The 25,273-nt window shown below is 37.4% G+C and overlaps 1 protein-coding gene across 2 annotated transcripts in view; it reads left to right on the plus strand.

The window, feature by feature from the left end:
- Positions 1-5,624: 5,624 nt before the first annotated feature.
- Positions 5,625-25,273, plus strand: part of LOC145995266 (lysosomal alpha-mannosidase-like) — a 34,149-nt gene continuing 14,500 nt past the window's right edge. For both annotated transcript variants that reach the window (XM_083131848.1, XM_083131849.1), the window contains exons 1-13: positions 5,625-5,774; positions 7,438-7,540; positions 7,991-8,072; positions 9,113-9,298; positions 10,140-10,345; positions 10,782-10,918; positions 11,653-11,786; positions 12,827-13,037; positions 13,974-14,173; positions 14,636-14,820; positions 16,548-16,759; positions 17,495-17,693; positions 18,784-18,901. In XM_083131848.1, the coding sequence (XP_082987974.1) occupies positions 5,664-5,774; positions 7,438-7,540; positions 7,991-8,072; positions 9,113-9,298; positions 10,140-10,345; positions 10,782-10,918; positions 11,653-11,786; positions 12,827-13,037; positions 13,974-14,173; positions 14,636-14,820; positions 16,548-16,759; positions 17,495-17,693; positions 18,784-18,901 (2,084 nt within the window). In that variant the 5' untranslated portion in view covers positions 5,625-5,663. The remainder of the gene's footprint in view (positions 5,775-7,437; positions 7,541-7,990; positions 8,073-9,112; positions 9,299-10,139; positions 10,346-10,781; positions 10,919-11,652; positions 11,787-12,826; positions 13,038-13,973; positions 14,174-14,635; positions 14,821-16,547; positions 16,760-17,494; positions 17,694-18,783; positions 18,902-25,273) is intronic.

Below are 25,273 nucleotides of genomic sequence, written 5' to 3' on the forward strand. Positions count from 1 at the left end.
CTCTTTAACCTTGCTTTGCCCCGCATACGTTGTAGCGCATACATACCACAGACAAAGGTAATACTGAACATTTTGTGGATTGGCATCCACTCACACCTCTGCCTTTCAATGCACCATATAACATAATCACGTGAATCCATCATATCAGAAATCAGTCAGTTATCCACATCGTCGCGATAAACCCACATGAAGAAAAAATAACGTTAATTAATTAAAAATTCAATCGTCCTCCACAATTTTGGTGCGAAGATAAACAGAAGCAGTACAAACTACAGTGTTTCAAAAGTCGCGCAACCCAAACTTTGATCGCCTGTAACATGTACGAGATATATATACAGTACACAAGGTTTTCTGCGTTATAATGCCTCATCCATCGAGATATTTTTCAATGCTTAACATTATCAGTTTACTCCATGCAGATCATGCTATAAATTAATAATTGGTGGAAAGCAGCGTTAAAATTCTCTGGGAATGCACTTTTCAGTCAGAAGAAAATATAAGAAAGTATCGAAGGGTCATAATTTTTTTCGTGAATGTAAATTAAAGCAGTAGTATGTCCAAGAAGGGATGCCCATCCCCCCTCCCCAAGGCCCATGACGCGCTCCCCCCAAAAAGGTAGAACATTTGCCCACCCCGTTTATGCCGAATTAATTACTCAAATTATTTTTGTCAGACAAAATTTGGGGGAAAAAATATAATACCAGAGGTGCAACCACGAATTTGTGTCGGGGGGGGGAGGGGGAGGCAAGTACCAGGATAAACGTATCAATAATAATAATATTAATGACATTATTACTACTAGTGGTAGTAGTATCCTCATAAATTACGCAAAAAGGGGATTAGAAGTCTGTGCTAAAGCATTTGTTTGGAACAAATGATTTGAAATATTTTTTCAACAACGTTAATTTCACATTAGCTAATAATGGAAATCAAGCACACAAACTGTATTATTGAATGACAGAAAATGAATGATAAATGCATTCCGAAGATACATTTATAACTTTCATGTACAACATATGTTTTACACATATGCAACATGGAGCGATAAAAAATAAGCTAACACTAAATTGTGCGCGTATTCAAAGCTTATTCAATACAAATATACAACACATATTATTGAATTACATTACATTACAGAAAAGAAGGAGAAGCGAGCAAGAAAATTTTTAGATCCAATTTTTGCAATTGAAAACAATATTGATTTAATAGGGCGCAAATAATTTCACTGGACGCCATGGCAATCTCTCTTTTAAAACTTTTTTTTTTTTAGATCATTCGGCACCCATGGCAGTTTCCCGCCGACCCTAGCTACAGTTCTGAACTTGACGAAAACGGAAAAGCAGATAGTGCGAGCGTAGCAAGCAAGAAAAATTTTACAAAATGTATTATTATTTGCATAAAATTTAAAATCGAAGGGGGTAATTGCTCCTTTGGGCCCCCTGCAGGTGCCCTTGGCCGTCAATGTTTGTCCCCCTTGCCCCATGGAATTGACTTCCGTCAAAGGTTGGGAGTCAATGACCCCCTGCCCGCTGTGGTTGTGTGACTGTATAATACAGACATATTTAAGCAATATATGTTTACTTTAAATACATTAGGCTCACTTCCATTGTTAGTCAAACTCATTCTGCACAGTTTGTCTGCTCGACTAACCTTGTATTATTAATGCGAATTACCCCCCCCCCCGCCCCAACCAAACAGATTCTAAAGGCATAAGAGGTGGTGTTCATTTCAACCCTATCGCCGCGATCACCCACAGGTAGGTAGAAAAACTATACATAATAACCAAAATTAAAAATCAATAACAACTCAATCAAGACAACCAGCGATTGTTAGTTCTTTCATTACACTACCTATTCTTTAGTGCTTAAACGAGTTAAGCCTCTGCCAGCTAGGTCTTATGTGCAATTTTAATCGTAGATTGGTTAGTAAAATTCGAAACAAATAGTTGTTAGCAAAAGTTTTTTTTTTTGCCATTCATTGCAAAACTATTTAGAGACGTGTGCTTGGTCAAGTACTCTGTAAGAAAGTATTTCAGTGATTTAAGAGTACGAATTAACAAAAGTTGAAGAAAAAACACTATTATGCGATGATCCTGTAGCATGTCTGCCTCTGTGTTCCTCAGTTCTCCTTGTCAACTAGACAGGAATTACAATAGTTATGAAAAGGTTGACGATCTGATAAACATACCAAGGCATTATAAATTAGTTCGATCAACCTGTCTGGCTGGCCGTGAGAGACAACAATTGACCTCAAGTGACCTGCCTATGTCTCGACAAGCACAAAACGTAAGACCCTGAGTAAGGCGCGCGCGTACCATAGTGTCTATGTTAACCATTCCACCAGCCCGAACTGCATAGACCCTCCCTTTGGACCGCCATTGACTTCGAGTGATTTAGTATTCGGTGTCTTCCTCGATGTAGAAAAGCACAGGCTTCAAGAATTGGCGGGGGGGTGTATTTAAAACGACTGAAAAAAATGTAATTTGTAGTAAAACGTGTGTCTAAACCAACATTCCTGAAAAAACGAGAGCAGATTTTTAGTATGGCTGTATCTAAAACTCAATTACAAAAGACAATTTTCGAATTTTTGCGAAGTAAGCAATTGCAAATTTATCTATCATGTCCATGAAGTTCGGACGGGTGTTTGTGTGCCTGCACTGGCCTTGCAGTAAGCTGAAGCACCATGACTCGTGCACTGAGCAGCTCACAGCGCTGCGAGTTGCCCTTCCTTGATGTTTGATGGAAAGCAAGTTCGAGTGACTGCCTGCAGTGTTTTGTTACTCTTTATTCGTAGCTGTTTACTCGTCCCTCATACATTTAATCATTGATTTCATTATATTTTATCTATTAAGAAATTACTGCAAAATTATATGCAGCTTCTCACGCTGCACTGATGTCTTTATTGTTTAGAAATATATACCACATCAACAAAACAAATCAGTGTTTTATAATACATACAAACCTCTTTCATTTCTTACATATTAGCCGGCCCCTGTGGCGGAGTGGTTAGCCCATCGCGCTGCGACGCCAGTGGTCCAGAGTTCGAATCTTGGCCTGGACGTGGATGTTTCTGAGTGTCGATTCATCAATTTCATCATATTATCACTCATCCCCATCTTCGCAAATTAGCCAAAAGTGGCACAAAAGCGAAGTAAAATAAAACAAATCAATCAACAAATCATTTCTTACATAGCAACAAGTGCTTCACCGATGGCGTTAAAGTCATTGCCTTCTAATCAAGGAGTCCCGTGTTAGATACCCGTCAGAGAAACATAGTTCAGATTCCAGTTTCAATTATAGATCCCGTCCCATTTATTCTTTAAGTTCATACAGTGGACTTAAAACCAGAAATAAACAAAGTTCCATTAGTTTCAAACAAAATTTTCTCTCTCACACACATAATAATACATGTGTATTTATTTATTTATGTCTTAAGACTTCGATCTAAAAGAGCCGATGTCATATTGTGATGAACATGAGACTGGAGTGGAATTAAACTTCGCTACTTTTTTTTTTGTCAGAAAAGGTCCAAGTTAGACGCACAAAGGTTTCCAACGTAAATTATTTTCTCTTTATAATTATTACAACTGTGGGTATTTGTTTTCGATATCTACCCGTCCATTTTTATGTTCGAAACCAATTGATACGTGAATTTCTGAGAAATGAGGCCTTCTAAAAAATATATGTAAAGTGCTCCCCTGTGCTTAGCACCACGCCATGAATGCATATAGGGGGTGTGGGGGTGATGTGATCAGCATCACGCCCATGACCGCCTTTACCCCCCAGGGTTTCCCCCAGCTACCCATGTCATTCGACGCATAGCGACTGATCCACCGCAACCACGAGGCCTACTAAAGATTAAAATATAAAATTCGATTGACAGAAGCATCTACCTAATACTAATCTGATTTCGAACCGAGTATCTCATGTTTCACATATTCCAAAGTAAAAACGAAAGTATGGCTATCCTTCAATATTGAGAAGTAAATAAAGTTGCAAACATTTAATTGTGTGCGTGTGTACACACACATATAAAGTAAATGATCCTTAATTTTAGAAAATGTTTCCGATTGGTTTGTATATTTATTTATCTGTTAGTGTTAATCGCGAAGTGATGACGTACCTAACTGCGGTGTGAGACTGGCTTAACGGAGACCAGCCAGCCACATCCAACATCCAGAATCAACAAAAAGTTTGACCCTATCATACTACAAAACATCCAATCACCTAACAAAGCCCTCTGTTAATGAAACTGCCAAATACTTCGTCTCCCCCCCTTGATAGCATATCTGTATACGACACAGATTAAGGGTGCACAGCTCATCCTTTAATTAATGAATCGGGCAACATCTAACGAATGCAAAAAAGAAGTTTATCTCATTGACATACTTTACAAACACATCAAATACAATAACTACCAAATATATTCCTAACGTTTTGTTGGGACACAAAATTCACAGAAAGTCATGTCACTTGCACTTACCACATGAAACAAACATCGATAGTGAACATCACACAACACCTGGATTCCTCTAATGCACAAGTTGCTAGTTGACACCAAAGAGTACCAGCATCATACAAACCTAAGCCACAGTAGGAGTTCCTGAGAGGATGGTGGCAGTATCATAATATAAAAACAGTTTGATAAAGAAAGATATTTTCAACATATGAAAGAATTAATTACGTTCACTGCCACCTGATCTCTCTCCCCTCGATTTTTATACTTTTGGGGTTTCATTCATCGACTTTGAAATCAGTTATTGAGGATATCCCGGACTTCGGTGAAGTAGTGCGCCATCTTGCTGGAAGTGGATGTGGCCAAAACACACACCGAGCTCGCTCTTGACCTGCCATTTTTAATGCAAATGCCGCTGGCGCTTGCGGTGGAGGAATTCAATACTATTCCACAACGCTAGTCACTTGATGTATTCCCTTACAAAATGACACCACAACCAGTTCTGTAACTTTTCTGAATAAATTTTTATACACTTACAAAGTTGTAAAGTCCATTTTGGATCACCCTGTATATTAATTTCAATTAAGGTAGATATAATTGATTCGTTGATTTGGTGTTTTAAGCCCACTTTATGCACAGTAAGGCTAATCGGGACTGGACCTACAGTTTAAAGTGGGATCCGAACCACTATGTGTCTCCACCGGGTATCGAACCCGGGACCCCTAGATTACAAGGCGACGACGCAACCATTGTGCCATCGGGGAGACCAAGGTAGATATAGTAAATGTCAGAAGCTAGGGGAAGGGGTCGGAGTTTATCGCCAACAAATGCAGAAAATTATATACTGTGGATCCCCATTTAAATCAAAGAAAACTTGAGAAAGTTAATGTTTTCAAGAGTATTTTTAATAACTATTAAATATTTCATGCTAATCAGGGAAGACCAACCTCTACTTCCTACGCTGATGTCACACCGTGATAAAATTATCGCATCACTTGTGATATTGCATTGAAATTCTCCCCCTTTGGCTATTGGGCTACTTTGAGGAATACTGAATGTGCATCTTAACCACAAACTTAGGAACAATATGTATTGTATTAACTGATAACTTACATATCTGAAGCTCATCACGTGCAAATGAACGAAAACATTCCTATCTGTGACGCAGGAGATATCATTTTAAACATATATACAACAGGCGATACAAAATGACTACATACTCGTCCGTTATGAAGACCATCATACTTTGTTTCGTTCTTTTACCCGTTGCATTGTGTGGCGTGGTTCAACGGCATCAGAAAGCAGGCTGCGGTTATGTCGTAAGTATCTACAGAGAAGTCGCTCACATTCGCCAGACACCTCCGAAAAAATTAGAAATAATGTATATTAGAAATACAGTAGATATATTTCAGGAGGGGCCTTTCCACGCTAACATAATAACAATAATAAATGATAATAATAATGAGCACATTGTTATTCTATTATTTTCGTCTTAATTATAATTATTGTTATTACATGGAAAAGTAAAGAGATGGCGTAAAAATACATATATAACGGCAGACATTCATTATCTATTAATAGTTTTTCTAGTTATGACCACGAGAATTTCTATGAAGCAAAGTAATGTAAGTATAAAAGAAAGATGCAAGATTTGTAGGATAACAAAAGGGTTGTTATTTCCAGATGATGAAATATGAAGTCCCTTATTACTATACATTCATTTTCCCAACATAAAAATGGTTCCTCGCAATTGAATTCCTAACATAATGAAATTTGGCCGAAATAAATTAACTTCATACTATGTAAACAACAAACGATATAAAAATATTTTGTTATTTTACTATTGAAACATCCATTTTAATTTTATTAAGCAAGAAAACGTATCATTTTCTACGATCAACAGCTTACCTGGGAATGCATTTTTTTCATTTTTACGTATTTCACATCGCTTTTCTCCCTCCCTACGTCAATCGCTACGAGGATGGATTTGTGAAACAGGCGATGAAATCTGGCTTACCCAGGTTCAAACCAAGGATCCCTGACTTCATATCACGCTATGATAACAAATCCACCAAGAAAACCGACCTCACGTGAGAAATAACTCTCATATTCCACACGAATTATACAACTGTATATTTCGAAAATGCAATGAAATGTCATTCTCTTCCCCTGTATTCTTTAACCATATGCAACTGCACTGTTAGCCTCTTAGGGGCTCGTCGGTAGTCTAGTGGTTAAGGCGATTCCTTGTCTAAGAAAGTGATTCCGAGTTAATTCCCTCTGGGGACACACATTTCAATTATTCAGTTTCAACACAAAGCAGTACGAACGGACAACGTAGTTATACAGTAATAAGATGTCTTTCATACAGCGTACATACAAATGCAGAAAACACAAAGTTGTAAAGTCCTTTTTGGTTCACCCTGTATATTAATTTCAATTTTAAACGTTATGCGTTTAATTGAATCTTCTGCAAATATGCTGTATAAAGAGAAACTGCCAGAGTACTAAGCTCATCCATCAACCTATTAAAACCATCGTGATATAAGAGAATGACTTTAGGCCTTCCCAGGCGCAGTGGGAACACCGCTGTCTTGTAATCAAAAGGTTCCAGGTTCAATCCCCGGTGGACACATATTGGATCCCGCTTTAAACTGTAGGTCCAGTCCCGATCTGAGCATAAAGTGGACTTAAAACAAACATGTTGAGAGAAATCTAATGTTAAATTCTGCACCAAGGATTAACCACTGTCTGGCAATATATGTAAAAATATACACAAAGGAGGAAAATATAGAACAAGAAACAGTCAGATGATAGTTGAGGCTGTGGTTCCATACGCCAGCGCCTTGTTGACCTGGCACACGCTGTACCAGTGTACGCGAGAAAGAACAAAGTCACTTCAATGTCCGAACGCAGAGGATGTCTCTCACAACTTCGAGGCATTCATGGACTTTGTACTGCAGCTAGAGTTCTGTTTTCCAGGCTTGTCCAGATACCGACCCTAACAAGTTGAACGTACACCTCGTCCCCCACACGCACGATGACGTTGGTTGGCTGAAGACAGTGGACCAGTACTACTATGGCTGTAAGTATACTGATGACAAGCTACACATTGAAATTTTTATTAGTAATGAGTACTTTTCCCTGTCCACTGTAGAATGTCAATGTGAACAAAGCATGCGATTTGTGAGAAATTCCATTGATTATTCAGATGACATCTATCCAGAAATCTTGAGCGTCCGAATGTACAATCACCGTCAATAAGAATGGGATACCTAGATCCTGAAATGCTTCCCTGCAAGGCGTTGTGTGTGTTGTCTAAATCTACGGCGGTGGCAGAACGTGCCATTGAAAATTTGATATTAAATCCACACACAGCGCCTTACAGTGAAGAGAGTTGCAGGATCTACATTTCCCATTTTTTGCCGGTGACTGTACAATCACAAAATAGAATACTATATACCAAACGCTCTTATTTAGTGCGTAATATTATTTGTTGTCTATTGACAATAACGTTGTACCTCCTATTCCACAGCTAGAAGTGACGTGCAGCGAGTGGGCGTGCAATATATTCTGGATGAGGTTGTGCAGTCGTTGCTATGGAATCCAGAAAGAAGGTAACGAAAGCACACTTTAAAGATTTTATTTTTAGATCTGTGCAATTCATGTTTACTAACTGATAAGATTAATCTCTTGATATCTGTCCATGAAATCACAATGAGAATTCTGTTTTAAAAATACGTTTTATTTCTTGTTCAGGTCAAAGCCTCCCCCCCTCCACCCGTAGTTCTACAAAGAAGTAATAGAGGTGCAGCTTCGGCACCATGCAAATGTAATTGCGGTTATCAAAATTGAAGTTAATGAAAACAGTTTTTCTATAACAGGCTCTAAACTACGTTTCGCCATTTTATGCAAAGCGGCTAATAATTAGGAACTATACCAGAGGTCATTGAATTAGAGAACTCAAATGTGGTGGCGCCACATATGCGAAAGGTAAAGAGAATGTGGTCCAAGAATTACTGTTTGCCTCATGCCATATAGCAAATCTTTTCTCATTCCTGTAGCTACTATACCTGAAGATGGGAGGAACTCAAGCCTATGACTAAGCCTAGATATTACCTAACTCCACCTGCCATAGCGCTCTTACACATACAAATTTGCGTCGAGCTATCAAGAGATAACGGAATTTTTATGACAGTGTTTTGGAGCAATACAACTTCCATTTACAAGATTTTTAGACAATTTTAAAATTTTCACATTTACTAGTTTCACAATCATTTTCCAGAAAGCAAGCCCTCCCCCCTCCCTTCTGTTCCCCAAATGCCCTTTGCTTTTAACCACACCACAATAACCTAAAGTCGCTCAGAAGATACCATTTGCATATAAAACTTACTGTGTGAACAAACATGAACAACTAAACACACTACAGCGTGAAACCTCTAAATGTAGCATCCATCACTGAAAGGAACCCTGGATCATAGGTTTAATCACAATTTTCCATCTGGGATCAGGAGGGGTTAAAAGTTCTTTTTTATGAAGGCAAGGTGACCATAGATCTTGAAAGATATATTTGTGGCAAGCGGAGACAAATGGAAAGAGAAGTGTGAAATTAAGCTGCTCTTCTTCCACCATCAAAATCAAGGTTAATATTTTCCAGATTCTCGTACGCCGAGACCGCGTTCTTCTGGATGTGGTGGGAGGAGCTGGACGACTCTCAGAAGGAGCAGGTGAAGGGCCTCGTGGACGACGGCCGATTGGAGTTCATTGGAGGAGGTTGGAGCCAGAGCGACGAGGCGAATCCCAACTACCAGATGACCATCGATCAAATGACTCTGGGACTCAGGTAATCTATACTCGATTCCGGGAACTTCTGGAGCAAAGCAGCGCATAAAGGCAAAGATGGGGAGAAGCGAATAGGGTGGAGCTGAAACAGTACAACCTGCTGCAAAACTTGGTAACTGCAGTCGCTTTATCCCCACCCCGCAATCCCGTTCCCTCGCACGTGTTCATGGTCGAGCCATCTCGCGTCACTACTTGCGCAGAGATGTTTTCGTTCGCTCGCTCCAGAGATACGCGGGACAGAGTGTAGCCTACAACACGGACTTTGATGACGCTAAGCTGGGGGAGGAGGTAGTAAATTTGTGCACACAAAATTAATATGTTGCATAAATTATATACATACTGAGTTCTGTATATATATTATATATTAAACACACTGTGCCATATAAAGTTTTATTAATACTCGTTTTTAGTCTACAAGTGATCCAATTTTCGTAGTGGAGTTGTCAGCACAAAGCACTACGAAGCCAGAGTCCCAGGTTGGAACCCTGATCGGGCATGGTGTTTGTCCCATCACCATTTCATCACTCATCCTCATCGTCGCTATTAACCCAAGAGGTAGAAAAGCGACGTAAAATAACAGATTATCAACAAGGGGGTATTACAATGATTCAATAACGTTATAACACAAACAGTGATTTTTTTAAGGACAAAATTGTTGGCGAAAGGAAATTTCCCCTGTCCACCCTGGGTTTCGCATCCTGCTGATCAGTTCAACTTACAAGCTGAGACTGCACGATGCTTGTAACGACGTTGCGGCAAGGGCAAGATGAATTAGCCCATGTTTATCTTCTCAGCTCTCTACCATTAGCATTGACCTTCGGGTGTATACGTACTTTTTCCAGGAAGCTGAACGACACTTTCGGCGAGTGCGGTCGACCGCGAGTGGCTTGGCAGATCGACCCATTCGGCCATTCCAGAGAGGTCGCCTCGCAGTTCGCCCAGATGGGCTTCGATGGGCTGTTCTTCGCGCGTATAGACTACCAGGACAGGGACAAGAGGAGACGGGACAAGACCTTGGAGCAAGTGTGGCAGACTAGCAGGAGTCTAGGCAAGTAGGTGGAAAGACCACGAAACCAAATTTTCTACTTAAAGGCCATACAAGCTTATATGAAGTTCATATTTAAAGGCTCTACTAGTGCTTAACCAAATTTCATACTTAAATAATCTTCTCGTAATTTGATACTAAAACGCTCTATTAGTTTTTCGTTTTCATACTCAACTCCCTTCGGGTCACCCTAATCACTTAGTGGTAACTCTGTAGCCTTGTAACCAAAAGTACACGAGTTTCCATTCCCGCTGGAGGCATATTGCACAGTACTTCGAATCTACAGTCCTGATTAGCTTATCCGAGCATAAAGCGAGCTTAAACTTTTGGAGGCAACTGTAGAGAATAGTCATAGTTTCTTCTATGGAAGAATGACATTCATATTAATATTTCAGAAGCCGCGATATAATATAAAACAACTGCCTTTGCTCCCTTTCAGGGGAGGAATCTTGGCTGTTCACTGGAGCCTTCTACACCCACTATTCGCCGCCCTCTGGGTTCTGCTTTGACCTCCTTTGCGGAGGGGATGCCCCCATCATCGACAATGACGGACCGGACAACAACGTGGAGAGCAGGGTAAGACAACACTGTCATTACGAAAAAGCTCAAGAATTGGAAAAACAATTCGTCGCATGAAGTGGCACACATAAGAACGACCTTCGTTATCATCATGTTAATTCAATTAGGCTTTCGAGTGTGATGTATTAATACTATTTACAATGAAAATATATTAAATACATAGTGTTCTATCATTGCATGTTGAGTGGGATGCACAATTATTGCAAACCAATTTGTCCATCATGTACGTACATTCTCCTTGTTTAACGCAACGAGAGCTTCAATTGATTGATTTTGGTGTTCCAAGTCAATTTTATGCACAGTAAGGCTAATCGGGACTGGACCTACAGTATATAGTGGTATCTGAACCAGTACGTGCCTCCACCCGGTATCGAACCCGGCACTCCTTGATTACAAGGCGACGACGCTACCACTGCGCCATCGGGGAGACAATGAGAGCTTCAAGAATTGACACAAAACACCAAACAAGATGCTGACATCTGCATAAGCATACGTAAAAATCCAATCCTTAAAAATACGCAGGATGCAAGAGAAATTAATGAGAATAGTCATGGTCAGTTTTTCAAGCGATACTTATGCATCCCACTGTTCACGAGTAAGATTTTAACCAAATTACAAATGACCACCAAATTGTGCCCTTGCACATACACAGGTCAATCTGTAGTTATGTTGTTGCAATTACGTACTTTTTCAGTGACAAGTCAAACATGCTATTTATGTATTTTTTTCAGGTTGCCGATTTCGTAGCTATTAGCAAGGAAGTTTCGCAAGGATTCACAACAAACAACATAATGTTCACCATGGGAGACGACTTCAACTACCAAAGTGGATCGTTCTGGTTCAGAAACATGGACAGAATTATTAAGTAAATTTACAGTTTTATTATTAAGCTTAAGTTATACGTTTGCCTATACTCAGAACTGTTCAAAGTTAACTACCCTGGAACTACAAAGCCAAGTTTGGAATCCCTGATGACACAGACACACACACACTATATAGCTTTATGTATATTTGTCTACCTCATCAATTCACCATTCAGTGGTGAGGCACTGGAAAATTATGCTATTCTTCTTTGTCCATTCAAGAGAAACATTTCGTGTTTAGAAGCTTGTTGAAAAACACACTGAAATTCCTACAGCTGTACATTCTATTCTGAAAAAACAACTTTTCATCTTGTTTTGGCACTCGATTCTCACCCTCACTTGGTTTGTCATCCAAAGAGGAATATTATACGATAATCTTAGGATGTGTTAAAATGATTCGATAACAACAGCAACTCTCTGCCGAGATGTTTTCAAACTCTTCCATGAACATGTACAGTCACCAGCAATAAAAATGGGACACCTACATCCTGAAATACTCACTTCAATGCAATGCGTTGTGTGTGTTGCCTAACCCTATGGCGATGAGCAGATTTCAATAGCAACTTTTCAATAGGAAGTTCTGCTATTGCCCGAGTTAGGCAAAACACACAACGCATTGCAAGTAAGCAAATTATTTCAGAATCTGGTTCTAATTTTTATTGCCGGTGACTGTACTAATACGGTTTTCAGATTTAAATAATCCATATTTTTTTGTTTTTGTTTTAAGCCCACTTTAATCACACATAGCCTACTGGGGATTGGACCTACAATCCGAACTACTGCGTGCCTGCACCGGGTATCGAATTTGGGATCCCTTGTTTACAAGGCAACGGCGTTACCAAAATTATTTTAAGATAGAATGTCATTGTAATTTTCAAATAACTACTTTCATTCGCCGGTAATTCGATCTATTATTATTAAAATCATGAATAACTAATTTCCTTTAACCTTTATCCGGTATTAACTTATTGCACACTATGAACTCGAAATTGCAATACATTTGTTAATAAACTAAGAAAATTGTAACTTTCTCCTTTTTCAGGCATGTTAATGAATTGTCGGACGAGATAAACGTCTTCTACTCGACACCTTCGTGCTACTTACAAGCTGTGAACAGTGCTGGGATCAACTGGACAACAAAGCAAGACGACTTCTTCCCTTATGGGGACAGAGCAGGCGACTACTTGACGGGTTACTTCACTTCCAGACCGACTCAGAAACACTTCATCTACAAGGCTAATCACTTCCTACAGGTAAATTCAGCAGGCAATAACAATATGGACAAGAACATTTAGGTCATTTTTGGATCAAAATGACCTTTATCGCCCCTCAGGGAGATATCAGAACAAAGTGACAATCGACAAGTGACACGCGGGTTTCACACCAAAGTGGCTTCTCCAGCCTGCAAAAGAAGAATTCACTTCGCATGCGCGACCAACAGCCCGAGGCGACACAGTGTACGCTGTCGTGTCACTTAGGTGTGAAAGGTTGCACTCACCCTATTTCTGAATGTTCGTTTCGAAATCGCACGTGTCGCTTGTCACCTTCCTTGGTTCAAAAGGAATTTAATATTTTCCATAAATTGTGAAACTAGATAAAATGTGATAATATTCTTTAGAACAGTGATGAATCGGTGGTAAAATTCAAGTGCAATGACAATATCTGAAGGAAACAATTGGTTATTGTCAGACAAGAGTGCTTTGTACAGTGAAAGTATGTACAAGATTAAATATCTGTAACAATATTGATATATTTGCAGATTACGATGACCATAGTAAATTAAATTTTTAGCTGATATCTTTAGAAATGTATAAATAAATATAGTACTAGATGATAATAAATTATAGTTTTGTAAAAATTTTTATAAAGATGTTGGGTAGGGAGTTCAGGTAATTTTCAATAGTATCAGTTAGGGACACTGAAAACAAGACGTTAAAAAATGAAAGAATTACAAGTGATTTGCAATCCATATTTCCCTGTGTAGGCACATAGTGGCTCGAATTCAAATTCAAACTTTAGTCTTGATTAATATATCTGTGTATCAAGTGGATTTAATCCAGCAAATCATGTTTTACACATAAAAAGTTGAATAAGGAATAGGATCTGGTTCAATAAACAGCTAAACACTCATGTAGTCTCCTTCTACATAGGTAAATTCTTCTCTTCAATTAATACCATATACTTGGCAGGTAACAAACCAGCTACATGCTTTAGCAAAACTGGGACCGCAGGAGATGGAAAGCATTTCTCGCATGAAAGAAGCCATTGGAGTCAACTTGCACCACGACGCCATTACGGGAACAGAAAAGCAGGATGTTACAAATGATTACGTCAGATTAATTACTGACGGCTTCCATTCTAGTCAACCTGTGGCAGAGCAAGCTCTCAAGTAAGTTGGAACATTTGACTGCGTAAACCATTATACGTACATTAGTAAGGTTTATACGATTCTAGTAAGATTTTAATGGATAGTGAGACAAGAGGAGATGAACCTAAATTTGTGAAGAAACCTTGAAAGCTGAATAAGAGAGAAGAGGGTGACCTTATGTAGATGTGTAATACGTATGCAAGATTAACTTCTATGACTATATTAAAGATAAGCATTTAATATTTAACCCTCACTATCTCTCACTACCTTTCAAGAAGATTTTAATAAACTCAGAATAGCCATTGTACAGTACAAGAAAGATATCTAAGTTTGTGTGATTATATACAATGAAGATGCTGTTTTAACCAAATAATTCCATTTGTTTACCATCTCTTCAAATCATGCTGGATTCGCGAGAGAAGGAAGTATTCAGTTCTTTGTACTTTTTGATGATGATAATTTAGAGTTTCCTCTTATTTTCAGTAAACTTTTCGGAGCGACAGACCTTCCTCTACAAACCTGTTTGTTATTGAATATCAGCCAGTGTGATGTCACGGAAAACAATGCTCAATTTGTTGTTACCATTTACAATCCTCTGGCGAGATCGGTGTCACATTACTTTCGTATTCCAGTTGCAGATGGAGGATATGAAGTGATATCGCCCAGTGGTGAGTACAAAAGCAAATAAAGAAAATTTCCTATTTAGTTGAGCGATAGGCAAAAGAAAAGAACATTTCGCACTTTAAGATTACGCCAAACTTACTAGACGCACTTCCGTACATAACTAAGTTTAAAAAAATAATTATAAAAATGTATAGCCTCATACATGGTTAGTCATTTTCAATGTTCATCAATAGGAAAATGGTGTACTTAACTAATATGTGCTGGAATCGTGTTAGGTTACTCCAATACAATAGAAATCCTTGAGTGAAAAAGAAATAACAGTGATTATGCTTTAGTTAGGGAGAAATGGCGCCAATAATATTTTATTAATAGTATAATTTGAAACTGGCAAAAAATGAAAACCTTTTAAATTTGAAGGACAGAGGTAGATGGTACACAATGTTTTCTGACCATGTTAAGTAAAACACTTGTTTCTGCCAATAAGGAATTTGTAACATTCTCCATGTTCTGTAAAATTCGGAATTACGAGTGAAGTAGAACAGTGTGTAATGTAATAAAACTTCTACCGAGCTCCAGCAAAGCGCTTCGAGCGGTCCTGAGTTCGATCCCCGGAGGGTGCTCCAAAATGTGTGTGTTAATCCAGCACGGTAAGGACAATTGAGGAACTAGTTGGGAAGAAAAAGTAACGATTCCGGTCTAGAAAACAAGCAAACAAAGGCGATGAGACGCAATGTGTTGACCATGTACACCCAACGGCGAGAGAAACAGTAGGCCAATTGTCCACCACCATTTTAATTCTGTCTGTATTACATATTGTGACGACAATGAATTGAAATAATGACGTCAATAAGCAGAGAACAATGCCTGCTTCGAACCAACATACAAACACAGGATGTAGAATAAAAAAGTAATTGAAATAGCGGTGCTCAGTTTGCCTACAATTATCTTTACCGTTGACTGTACCACCCAATCAAAACCCATTTGGCAGACCTTGCCCTTCAAAGGCATGTTGCACCACGGTGTTTAGTTTTAGTACTTGCCACCAACCCATTAAATTAGAAAGAACAGGAGAGAAACTAGTTCTAATTTGTTGAAGAGCACGATTCACTGTTGCAAGTACGTAGATAAGGTTTTAGCAGGGTTTGTTTGAAGTCCTCTTCATATACGTACAGGTAGACTAATCGGAACACTTCAAAGTAGCAACCGAACCACTATGTCCCTCCACTGGGAACCAAACCGGAATCCTTGTTTACAGGGTGACTGCGTCCAACTGTAATAGCGAGGAGGCCTCACATTTATTTTTCTACACAAGAATTTTGTGAATACAATTATCTAAATCCCAAACCCAGGGGTTAATCCAGAATTTTCCAACTAAGGGAGGTTGTAATTTCGTATTTAGGGGTGTGTAAGGATAAATCTAATGCCAAAACAATGAAGAAATTGATCCTGTAATCAAAGGGTTCCGGGTTTGATACCCGGTGGAAACACAATGGTTCGGATCCCACTTTAAACTGTAGGTCCAGTCCCGATCAACCTTACTGTGCATAAAGTGGACTTAAAACACAAACTCAATCACAAACTCAAATTGACCCATTATGTTACAATTAACCCTTTCTGAAAGATTTTGAACGTGTTGAACATATTTCTCGTGATGTTACGGGGTATTGGTGTGAGTGTGTGTGTGTGGACAATTCACTCTCAAACAAACCTGTCATATTGTAAAGTTTCCTCGAGAACAGAAAGATTGAAGATGCTCGGGAATATTTTGCAGGTGCCATACAGCCCAGTGAATTGATCGACATTCCGGATTTCATTCAAAATATCCCTGGAAGAACGAGTTCTGCGACTCAGGAGCTGGTGTTCCGGGCGGAAGACCTGCCACCTGTCGGCTACAGTTCGTACTACGTCCGCCAAACGACCAAGAGGAGAGTCTCTACAGAACGGAGAGCACTAGAGAGAGAGGCAATCAGTTTCGGAAATGAGGTATGTAATATTTTTATAAAATATATTTCCAATTTTTATTTTCCTTGGGCAATTTTATATTTTTCTCAACAAAAAATTATCCCAAAATGTATTGTTGAGAAATTTGTTATTTAGGCGCCAATTATAAATCAGTTTTATTTTTCAGTCAAATTTTCCAAATTTCACAGCAAATATTGTTGTTTTCAAGACAGTGATACAGAATATCAGTTTGTAGCAGGTCCAGATGCTTTTTGTGACTAACTTTTTAATCAATGTTGGCACCGTTTAAGTAATTACTTAGAACAAATTTGTGCCATTTTAAGGAATATTTACTAATAGTAAAAGTAATTTCCGTCAGAAGTCGTTAAGAATGTATGGTTTTTTAAACTGGAGAAGAGACAAAATTATTGTAGTTAAAAATGAATGTACCAAATGATACAAAAGTAATCAAAATCTTTCGGAAAGCAATTTCAGAACGAATATCCAAGAACAGAACAAAACAAATGCTTAGTTTGTTAATGGGCTTTTAAAAGGAAAATATATGAAACATGTGTTACATACATTTGTTTAAATACACATATAGGATAGCCAAGATGTGCAAGAATAGTTGCGTGAACAATACATTTAACGGTTTAAGTTCACGAAGAATGAAATTTATGTTACTTGAGGTCATACTAAGGTAGTTTGTGGCTTTAGTTTAATCACAAATTCATGTTTTGAAAATCATCGATTACATTTGAAATTTGTCTTCCGCAGGCAATCACTGTGACTCTAGAAGATGAAACGAATCTTTTGCAGTCGATTTCTAGGCTAGGTGTGGAGTATCCTGTGAGACAGAACTTCTATTATTACATCGGAAGCAAAGAAGATCCAATCTCATCGTGCTACGTCTTCACTCCTGAATCAGATGAACCGATTGAAATCTCCCCAACTGCCTCGGGAACTATTTATCAAGGTAAAACGAAGATGTTGATTTGCTAAAGCATCACGGAGACTAGATGAAAGTTGCTGAATCTGCACTGTACAGCCAACAGCAAAATTAATAGGAAGCAAAGTGTCCAATTTCCGGTCTCCGTGGCGGAGTGGTTATCACAACGTGCTACGACGCCAGGTGTCACGGTTTCGAATCCCAGCCTAGGCATGGGTCTTCTTTGTGAATGCCCCTTCACCAATTTCATCACATCATCATTCATCCTCATCTTCGCGGTTAGACAAGGGAGGCAGAATTACGAAGTTAAATAAACCAAATTAATCAATCATGTCCAAATTTTTCATTTTTTGATATTTTACATCCTGTGTTGTTTTAAGGAACAGAATTCTCGAAGCAGATGTTGTCGTCTATTCATTGAGATTTTATTTCAATGCATTGACATCACATTGTGGAAAACAGACAATGACAATGGTGATGGACAATTCGCCTACCATATCTTGTGTGTTTAGATTGTACAACCGAAAAAAAATAAAACCTAGAAGTTGAATTGAATGAATGAATTAAAATGTTTGGGTGTGTCTGCACATACGGCTATTTTGCACCCTTCAATGTGTAGGAGGAAATATTATTTTATCTAAAACCTTATCTTAAAGTTAAAAGAGGGGTGTAGACAGAACACCGAGCCGAAATACAGATACTCTTGTCCGTAGAATCACTGACATGGCGATATAAAATAATATAAAAAACGAGAAGTTTTGACACAAACATTCAAGTTCATAATTCCAAGCAAACATTATGTTTTACAAAACACGGTGTAAAATCTATAAGAACATTTACTTACCTTGTTCACAACGACTGGAAAGCATTCACAAAACACATACGGCTGATTTCCGAATAACAATAACCCAGTTCAACGAATTAAACGTTTCCGTTTGGATTTCTATTGCCTATGTGCGGACGCATCCAAAAGTTGTAATTCATTCATTCAATACAACTTCAATGTTTTATGTTGTTTTTTCTCCCGTTGTACATTCAAAGACAAGATATGGTAGGCGAATTGGAAAATATTCTTTACAGAAGTACAGATCAAAGTACAGCGAAGTTACCTTTACAGGTTCCCTCGTTCAGGAAGCTGTTTTGGAATACAATGAATGGACGAAACAGATAATCAGGGTTTATGACGGAGAAGACCATGTGGAAATGGACTGGATAGTAGGACCAATTCCAACAAGGTAACTTCATTCATACATTTTTTTCCTTCTTAGTTATGTATATTTGCTGTCTATTCTTACTTTATTTTATTGTAACAAGGTTAGGACTGATACGTGTGTAAAGCATTATTTTAAATAAATGAGCTTCTTGAGAATCAAAATAATAGGAAGGAATACAATCTGTAAGAATATCTGAAATAACAATATTTTTAAACTTTTACTGCTCCTGTAATTTCTTGAAAAACCTAATCTTAAAAATGTGTCTTGGTTCTTCGTAAATATGTTTAAAAGCTGATTTGTCTCTTGCATACGTTTCTGTTGTAAAATGTCACGGTTTAGACACCGTTAGAAAAATAGGAAAGAATAATTATCATTTAACTTTTCTCGTATTCTAATATTGCATAAGTAGTGGTATTTGCGGTATTATAAAATCGATAAATGAGGAGGTGTTTTGACTGAATAGAAATACTTAAAACTAAGGCAAAATGTCTATAACATTTTATTGTTACTGTGTAAAACCTACGATTTTTGTAAAAAAAAGCTTCCGAGAAAAGAGGACCCCCCCTAAATTGATGTGACAAAACCTGAATTTGCTAAAATTGCTGTTTATAAATATGTTAAAAATATGGCTTTTCTCAATATTGTTTTAACTACACTAAAAACTAATCCAAGATGCTCTTATGAGCCACGCACACACCCACCCACACACACTTACCCACACATATTTACTTCCGGTCCACTTCTGGTCTACTTCCGGTTTAAGTTCAGAGAATTAATATGTTGACTTGTAACATTCTAAATATTTTAATTCAAGACCAGGCTCAACTTGTTTATCTAATACTAAACACAATATAATATGCAAAAGTCTTCTAGAATTGCTCTGTGACTCTTTCATTTCTTACATCATAAACATATGATTTTTCACCTATAAGAATAACACTACATATGGTATTATCAGGGAGTGTATCATCGAATTCACAGATAATTTTAATATTTGTCCTGTCATTAACCACAACTTGTTTCCTTTTTGAGGTGTTGATGACAAACATGGGTCTCTGTGCTTTGAATTCATCTGGTGAGTAATACATGTCAGTATTCCCAATTGTGACCCTTTTGTATGCTGAAAATGCCTCATATAATTTGAGGAAATCATCCTTGGACATGTTTAAATTATAACTTTCTCTGGGGAACACCTCATTTCTGCCATTTTTAAGATATATGTTTTTGATGTTGCAGTTATCAAATTTACTTGAATTTTTTTCTTGATTATTGTGTCTTCCAGTCTGAAACAGTACCACCACAAAATCTGGCATGTCATATTGTATACTGGAGAATGAGTTTGTAGCATCAAATTCATAATAGCTACCAGTGGCGGGCTTCTGCACACACTGATATGTATAAAATTGTAAAAGCACCTGTGGATTTTTTAGTATATCTGCTTTGTATTTAAGAGCATAACTGGCTTCATATTCAACTACTGGAATTCTTAGCTCCATAGTCTGAATAAGGCATTTGCCTTCATCAGGTAGGGTATTAGGCAGAGCTTCCCCTGTAGAATTTAATGAACTGTACCTCATCAAAGCATTATTATCATTGGCAGCTCTTCTAAATGTAATTCTTAAACCACCCTTCCACATAATTTCTTTGTAATCTGAGAAGAATCCTGGCAATAGGCGCATAGGAAACAATACTGTGTGACTCTTAGATTTATTTTATCACCAGCTTCAAATCCACCTATTTTGTAGTATGAGGCCTCGGTCTTGGATAATTTTAGTGTGGCCAAAGCGGTAGAGGTAATACCAGGGTAATCTACTCTGTTTATAACAACACCATGTTTTCTAATCTCAATTTCAGAGAACAGATGTGGCACAAAATTGTCTACCAGTCTTATATTTGAGTTAGCCGGATAATCTGTACCATCGAGTTTTACAACATCAAATTTAATATATAGGTCTGCTCTGTGAGGGTGTATAAATCCATCTCCTACATCAAGGTCAACCTCAATCTCTGTGTTGGGTTGATTTAAATTTGCAAAGGTCCTCCTGTTTGGGGGGAATGATTGTAACTCATAACTCTCAATATTTTCCATTTTATTTATTTATTTATTTTATTTTTGTATGTATTTTTATTTAAATGTTAATTTCTATGATAGCAGTTGTTGTGGCTCCAGCAAAATCAACTAATTCTTCTTTTTCATTAGTGACCATCAATTCAATGTAGTCTATTCTATTATGGCACACAGGAAAATATAATGTTGGTGATGGAGTGTAGATGATCGGTTCCATAAATTCAGAGTTAGGTTTGAATGTTGCAATAATGCCAGTTTGTTTGTGAGTGCCTATGCCATTTCATTTGGTGATCATACCCTCGGCTACATTACAGTGAATATTTAGAGTTTCTACGGCTAAGAATTTAGGTATATTAATAGCAGTGTGTTTAATAGCTGGTTCAAGTTTTGTGTTGTTTTCGAATCCTAATAGCTCTCCTATAGTACCCAGATCTACTGTTTCTGTAGCAGACACAATTTCTACTCTGTGAGTAACAGAATTTTGAGTTAACAATATACCTCTAGGTAACTGAGCATTTAAAGTAGACAAATTATACTGGCCTGGAGTGATGACAATTTTTTGGTCACCAACTGTGATTGTATTGTTGTGGTGTGTAATATTAGGTATCAAGTACATGCCATAGAATGCTCTAAGAGCTATTGTTTTGGGATATACTATATCATCATGTAGTTTGAGTTTCAATATTGAATTTTGGCTGGTGAGATGGAATACACCCATGATGTTTTAGATACCACAAAGCTTTTTGAAAATTTTCAATTGATGGTTTATTTATTTGAGATAGATATCTAAGAACAGATAAACACAAATGTCCACAATTAATATCTTTGAAATTTTGAATACGGGTATTATTATAATAAAGATTAGTTAATTTTAGATATTTTACTAAATTCTCAGGTGGAACACCTCCAAATGAATCAAACACAAATGCCTCATTGTTTAAATATTTAAGATAACAAATCCAGTGAGTACCCTGATTTTTATACTTATCCAAATTAACTATGCCACACTCTTTTTTGAGTGGTTGTTCTGGTAAAGAATCGGACATGTATACTCATCTAAAATGTTTGATGCCCAGTGGTTTGATTAAAGCTTCAATATCTTGGTTGGTAAGCGGCTCTTGTTTTTTAAACTTATTTATAACTTTCTTAACACCTTTGCCTTGTTTTTCTATGGCCAGATTATGGCGCTTTTGTTCATCTAATTCTGCCTTATTCTTTTTGGCATCTATTACTGTTTTTGCTATGGCAGCTGATCCCCCAGCCAAGCTCCCCACGGCCCCCAATGCTGCTAAAATAGCTGGGATACTAAATATGAATCCACCTATATGTGATTTTTTTCTAGATTGCTGTAATTTTTTTAATTGTGGGGTACTAAGTAATAATTTCATACCATGTCCCTTGGCAAGACAAGAACTTTTTTTCTTGCGCTGCTTTTTAGTTAGAAGACTATCAATAGTTTTAAGAGATTTAAGACCTGCATAAGGTATCTGATACATAACACCTTTGGCCTTCATTTTTTTGGTTTAATATATACATATTCTGGGATTAACTATCACAATTAAATTGTAGCTAATTTATTTAATCTATCACAACCCCCACCCCAATTTTTGTTTGGTGTTCATAGCTATGGTAGTCCCCAATGAGGCTATTCTCTCACCCAAAGAAGCATCTTTGCTTACAAATCTACCAAAAGCAGCTTCTTCTAATTTTTTGTCTGCCACATGTCGCTTGTCAAGATCGGTATGTGTGTTGTATGCTATGTCATGGTCTCTACAAGCAGCATCTAGGGGATTAACACCAGGGTCACCTCTGTTTAATCTATGATCTAGTTTGGTACCTGGACCACAATACTGATAGCCTGGTATGTGTAGCTCAAATGGCAGCTTGTTTATAATATCATTAACCAGCCCCCGACCCTCAGAGATATTCCAAAATTTAGGTGGTAGAGTATTAATAATTTTTATAAGATATCCAATGCCCTTAGTGTCATTCACTATAAAATTAGATAATTTGGTGCTTATCATGTCCATAATTCCAACCTTTTCATTGTAAAAATTGTGGTTACCGGCATTTTCTTCCCCAGCTATTACTAGCAATCTATCTACAAGTTTCCTGACATCGTCAACCCAGACAAATTCTTTAGGCATGTGTTGTACTGTTTGATCCCACTACCTGTTTTGATCTGTGACCATATAGGCTTAATTAAGTTATTGTATTTTGCTCCACTGCTAGACTTGACTCTTTTTTGTGTGGGATCATTGTTCTGGTATAGAGCATCTGATTTTATTAATATTTCTTTGTAGTGTTCATAGTCTTGATCTGTATAGCTACCAGGTCTCTTACGAGTCATCAGTTCCCACAATCCAGGTGTTCCAGAATACTTAACAAAACCACCTCTTTCTCCAAGATGAGATTCTGAATATACTATCAAATCATCTCCCATAAATGTTACTCTAAAATTGCCAATTCTATGTATGATGCTACCATCATGCTCTGTGTCGGCATATAAGCCAATGACCTCATCTTTGTTGTCTTTAGGTGTGCTTAAATATTTTTGAGCAAGAAGACCCAATTCAATAGGATCCTGAGTAGCTTCAATTCTACGAGGAGCAACAGGACTAGGTGTATGAATACTAGAAAGTGGGGTGATTTGATAATCTAATATGTTCCTAGCAGCTACAGGTACAAGCTCTGTGATCAAATTTTGATTCTGCTCTGTAACAGTTTTAATATTTTTACCTAGTTCACTAATAGCATCAATAATAGGCTGTTCTGTGGGCTTGTGTTGTTCATAGATACCTCGGTTCTCTACTTTCCATCCCTTAAATCTTTTTACAAGATAGTCTCTTAATTTAAGATCATCAATAATTGGTCTTTTCATGGTTATTTATATATGTTTCAATATCTAGAAAATTGTTAATTTTATTTCTATATTTACCACTATTGTGACAAACCCATAACTATCCTGATTCCAGCACCTACTGCAAAACTTAGAAAAATTATTGTAACTCAAGTCGCCACCTACCTACCTATATGTTTGAGGTTGGTATGGTCTTGATGAAACACACATATAAAATTGCTGTTGTCTCTTATCAACTGTTTTGGTATTTTAGAAAAAGTCTGTGCTAGGTAGAAGCAATCTATGTTTTTGTGTCGGCCCTGTGTAAAAAAATTTCTAACCTTGTTTTGGTTTTCTAATATAATATCATCAAATACAACAACAGAGTTATCGAGACATTCATGAAGTGGTTTAACATCTGATTCAAAAGTGGCTATATCCAGTCCATCATATAGATTCATCAGTTGCTGATATTTTAATTGTTCTAAACTCTTAGAGAAGACATACAAGTGCCTGTTTTTCCAGTCTAACCAGTTGGGTGCCAATATAAAATTATCAATCATTAGTGTAGTTTTACCACAAGCCGATGGTCCAACAATAAGACATCTAATATTATCAGGCAACAGTTTGCCATTTCTCTTATTTTGCTGTTCAGGATCTGGTAGTCTTTTTATAACATCCCAGGTGTTCATAATATTACTTTGTCTGCCTCGATCCAACTGTGTTCTGGGAGTCCTAGCCATTTGACCAGTATTTTGTTGCCTTTTTTGCGAATGACTTTCTATATAAGATATGTGTCCGGCTGTTTAGTTTTGTTAAGTTCTTCTTCATAAAACCTGCCTTTGAGAATTTCTCCTCGGTGATCTTTTATTATATATGTATTACGAGCCCCAGGTTTAACTTGAACCACTGTAAATAATTCAGTACTCCAGTTTCTTGTAAAACCTCTTTTAAATAAGTGCTTATATTTGCTAATTCTTACTTGATCACCAACTTTGTATTTAGCTTTTCTAGTTGTTGGTTGGTATCTGGGATAATAAACAGTACTGATCAATTTCTGCTCATCAGATGAAGTTACCTCAGAGGGTCTCATGTTAATTGTGGTGTGAACTGAATTATTATATCTATCTAAAAGTTCTGGTAGGATAGTAAGCCATTTATAATTACCTTGAAGGGTAAATTGTTTATACATATGATTTTTTAGAGTTCTGTTGAATCTTTCTACAATAGAGGCCTTGAGATCACTGTAACTCGAGTAATGTTTTATTGAATGGTTTTTAATAAATTGTTGGAACACCAAATTATAGAATTCTTTGCCATTATCTGTTTGTAGATAGCGGGGTGATCTTCCACTCTGATTAATAATTGTCCTGAAAGCTTCTGTAACACATTTTCCAGTCTTAGATTTGAGCGGCAATGCCCAGGCAAATTTTGAAAGTGTATCTATGACAGTAAGTATATATTTGTATCCTTTGTTGATCTTATC

Source organism: Lepisma saccharinum, chromosome 11, assembly GCF_977018435.1.
Source record: "Lepisma saccharinum chromosome 11, izLepSacc3.1, whole genome shotgun sequence".
NCBI lineage: Eukaryota > Metazoa > Arthropoda > Insecta > Zygentoma > Lepismatidae > Lepisma > Lepisma saccharinum.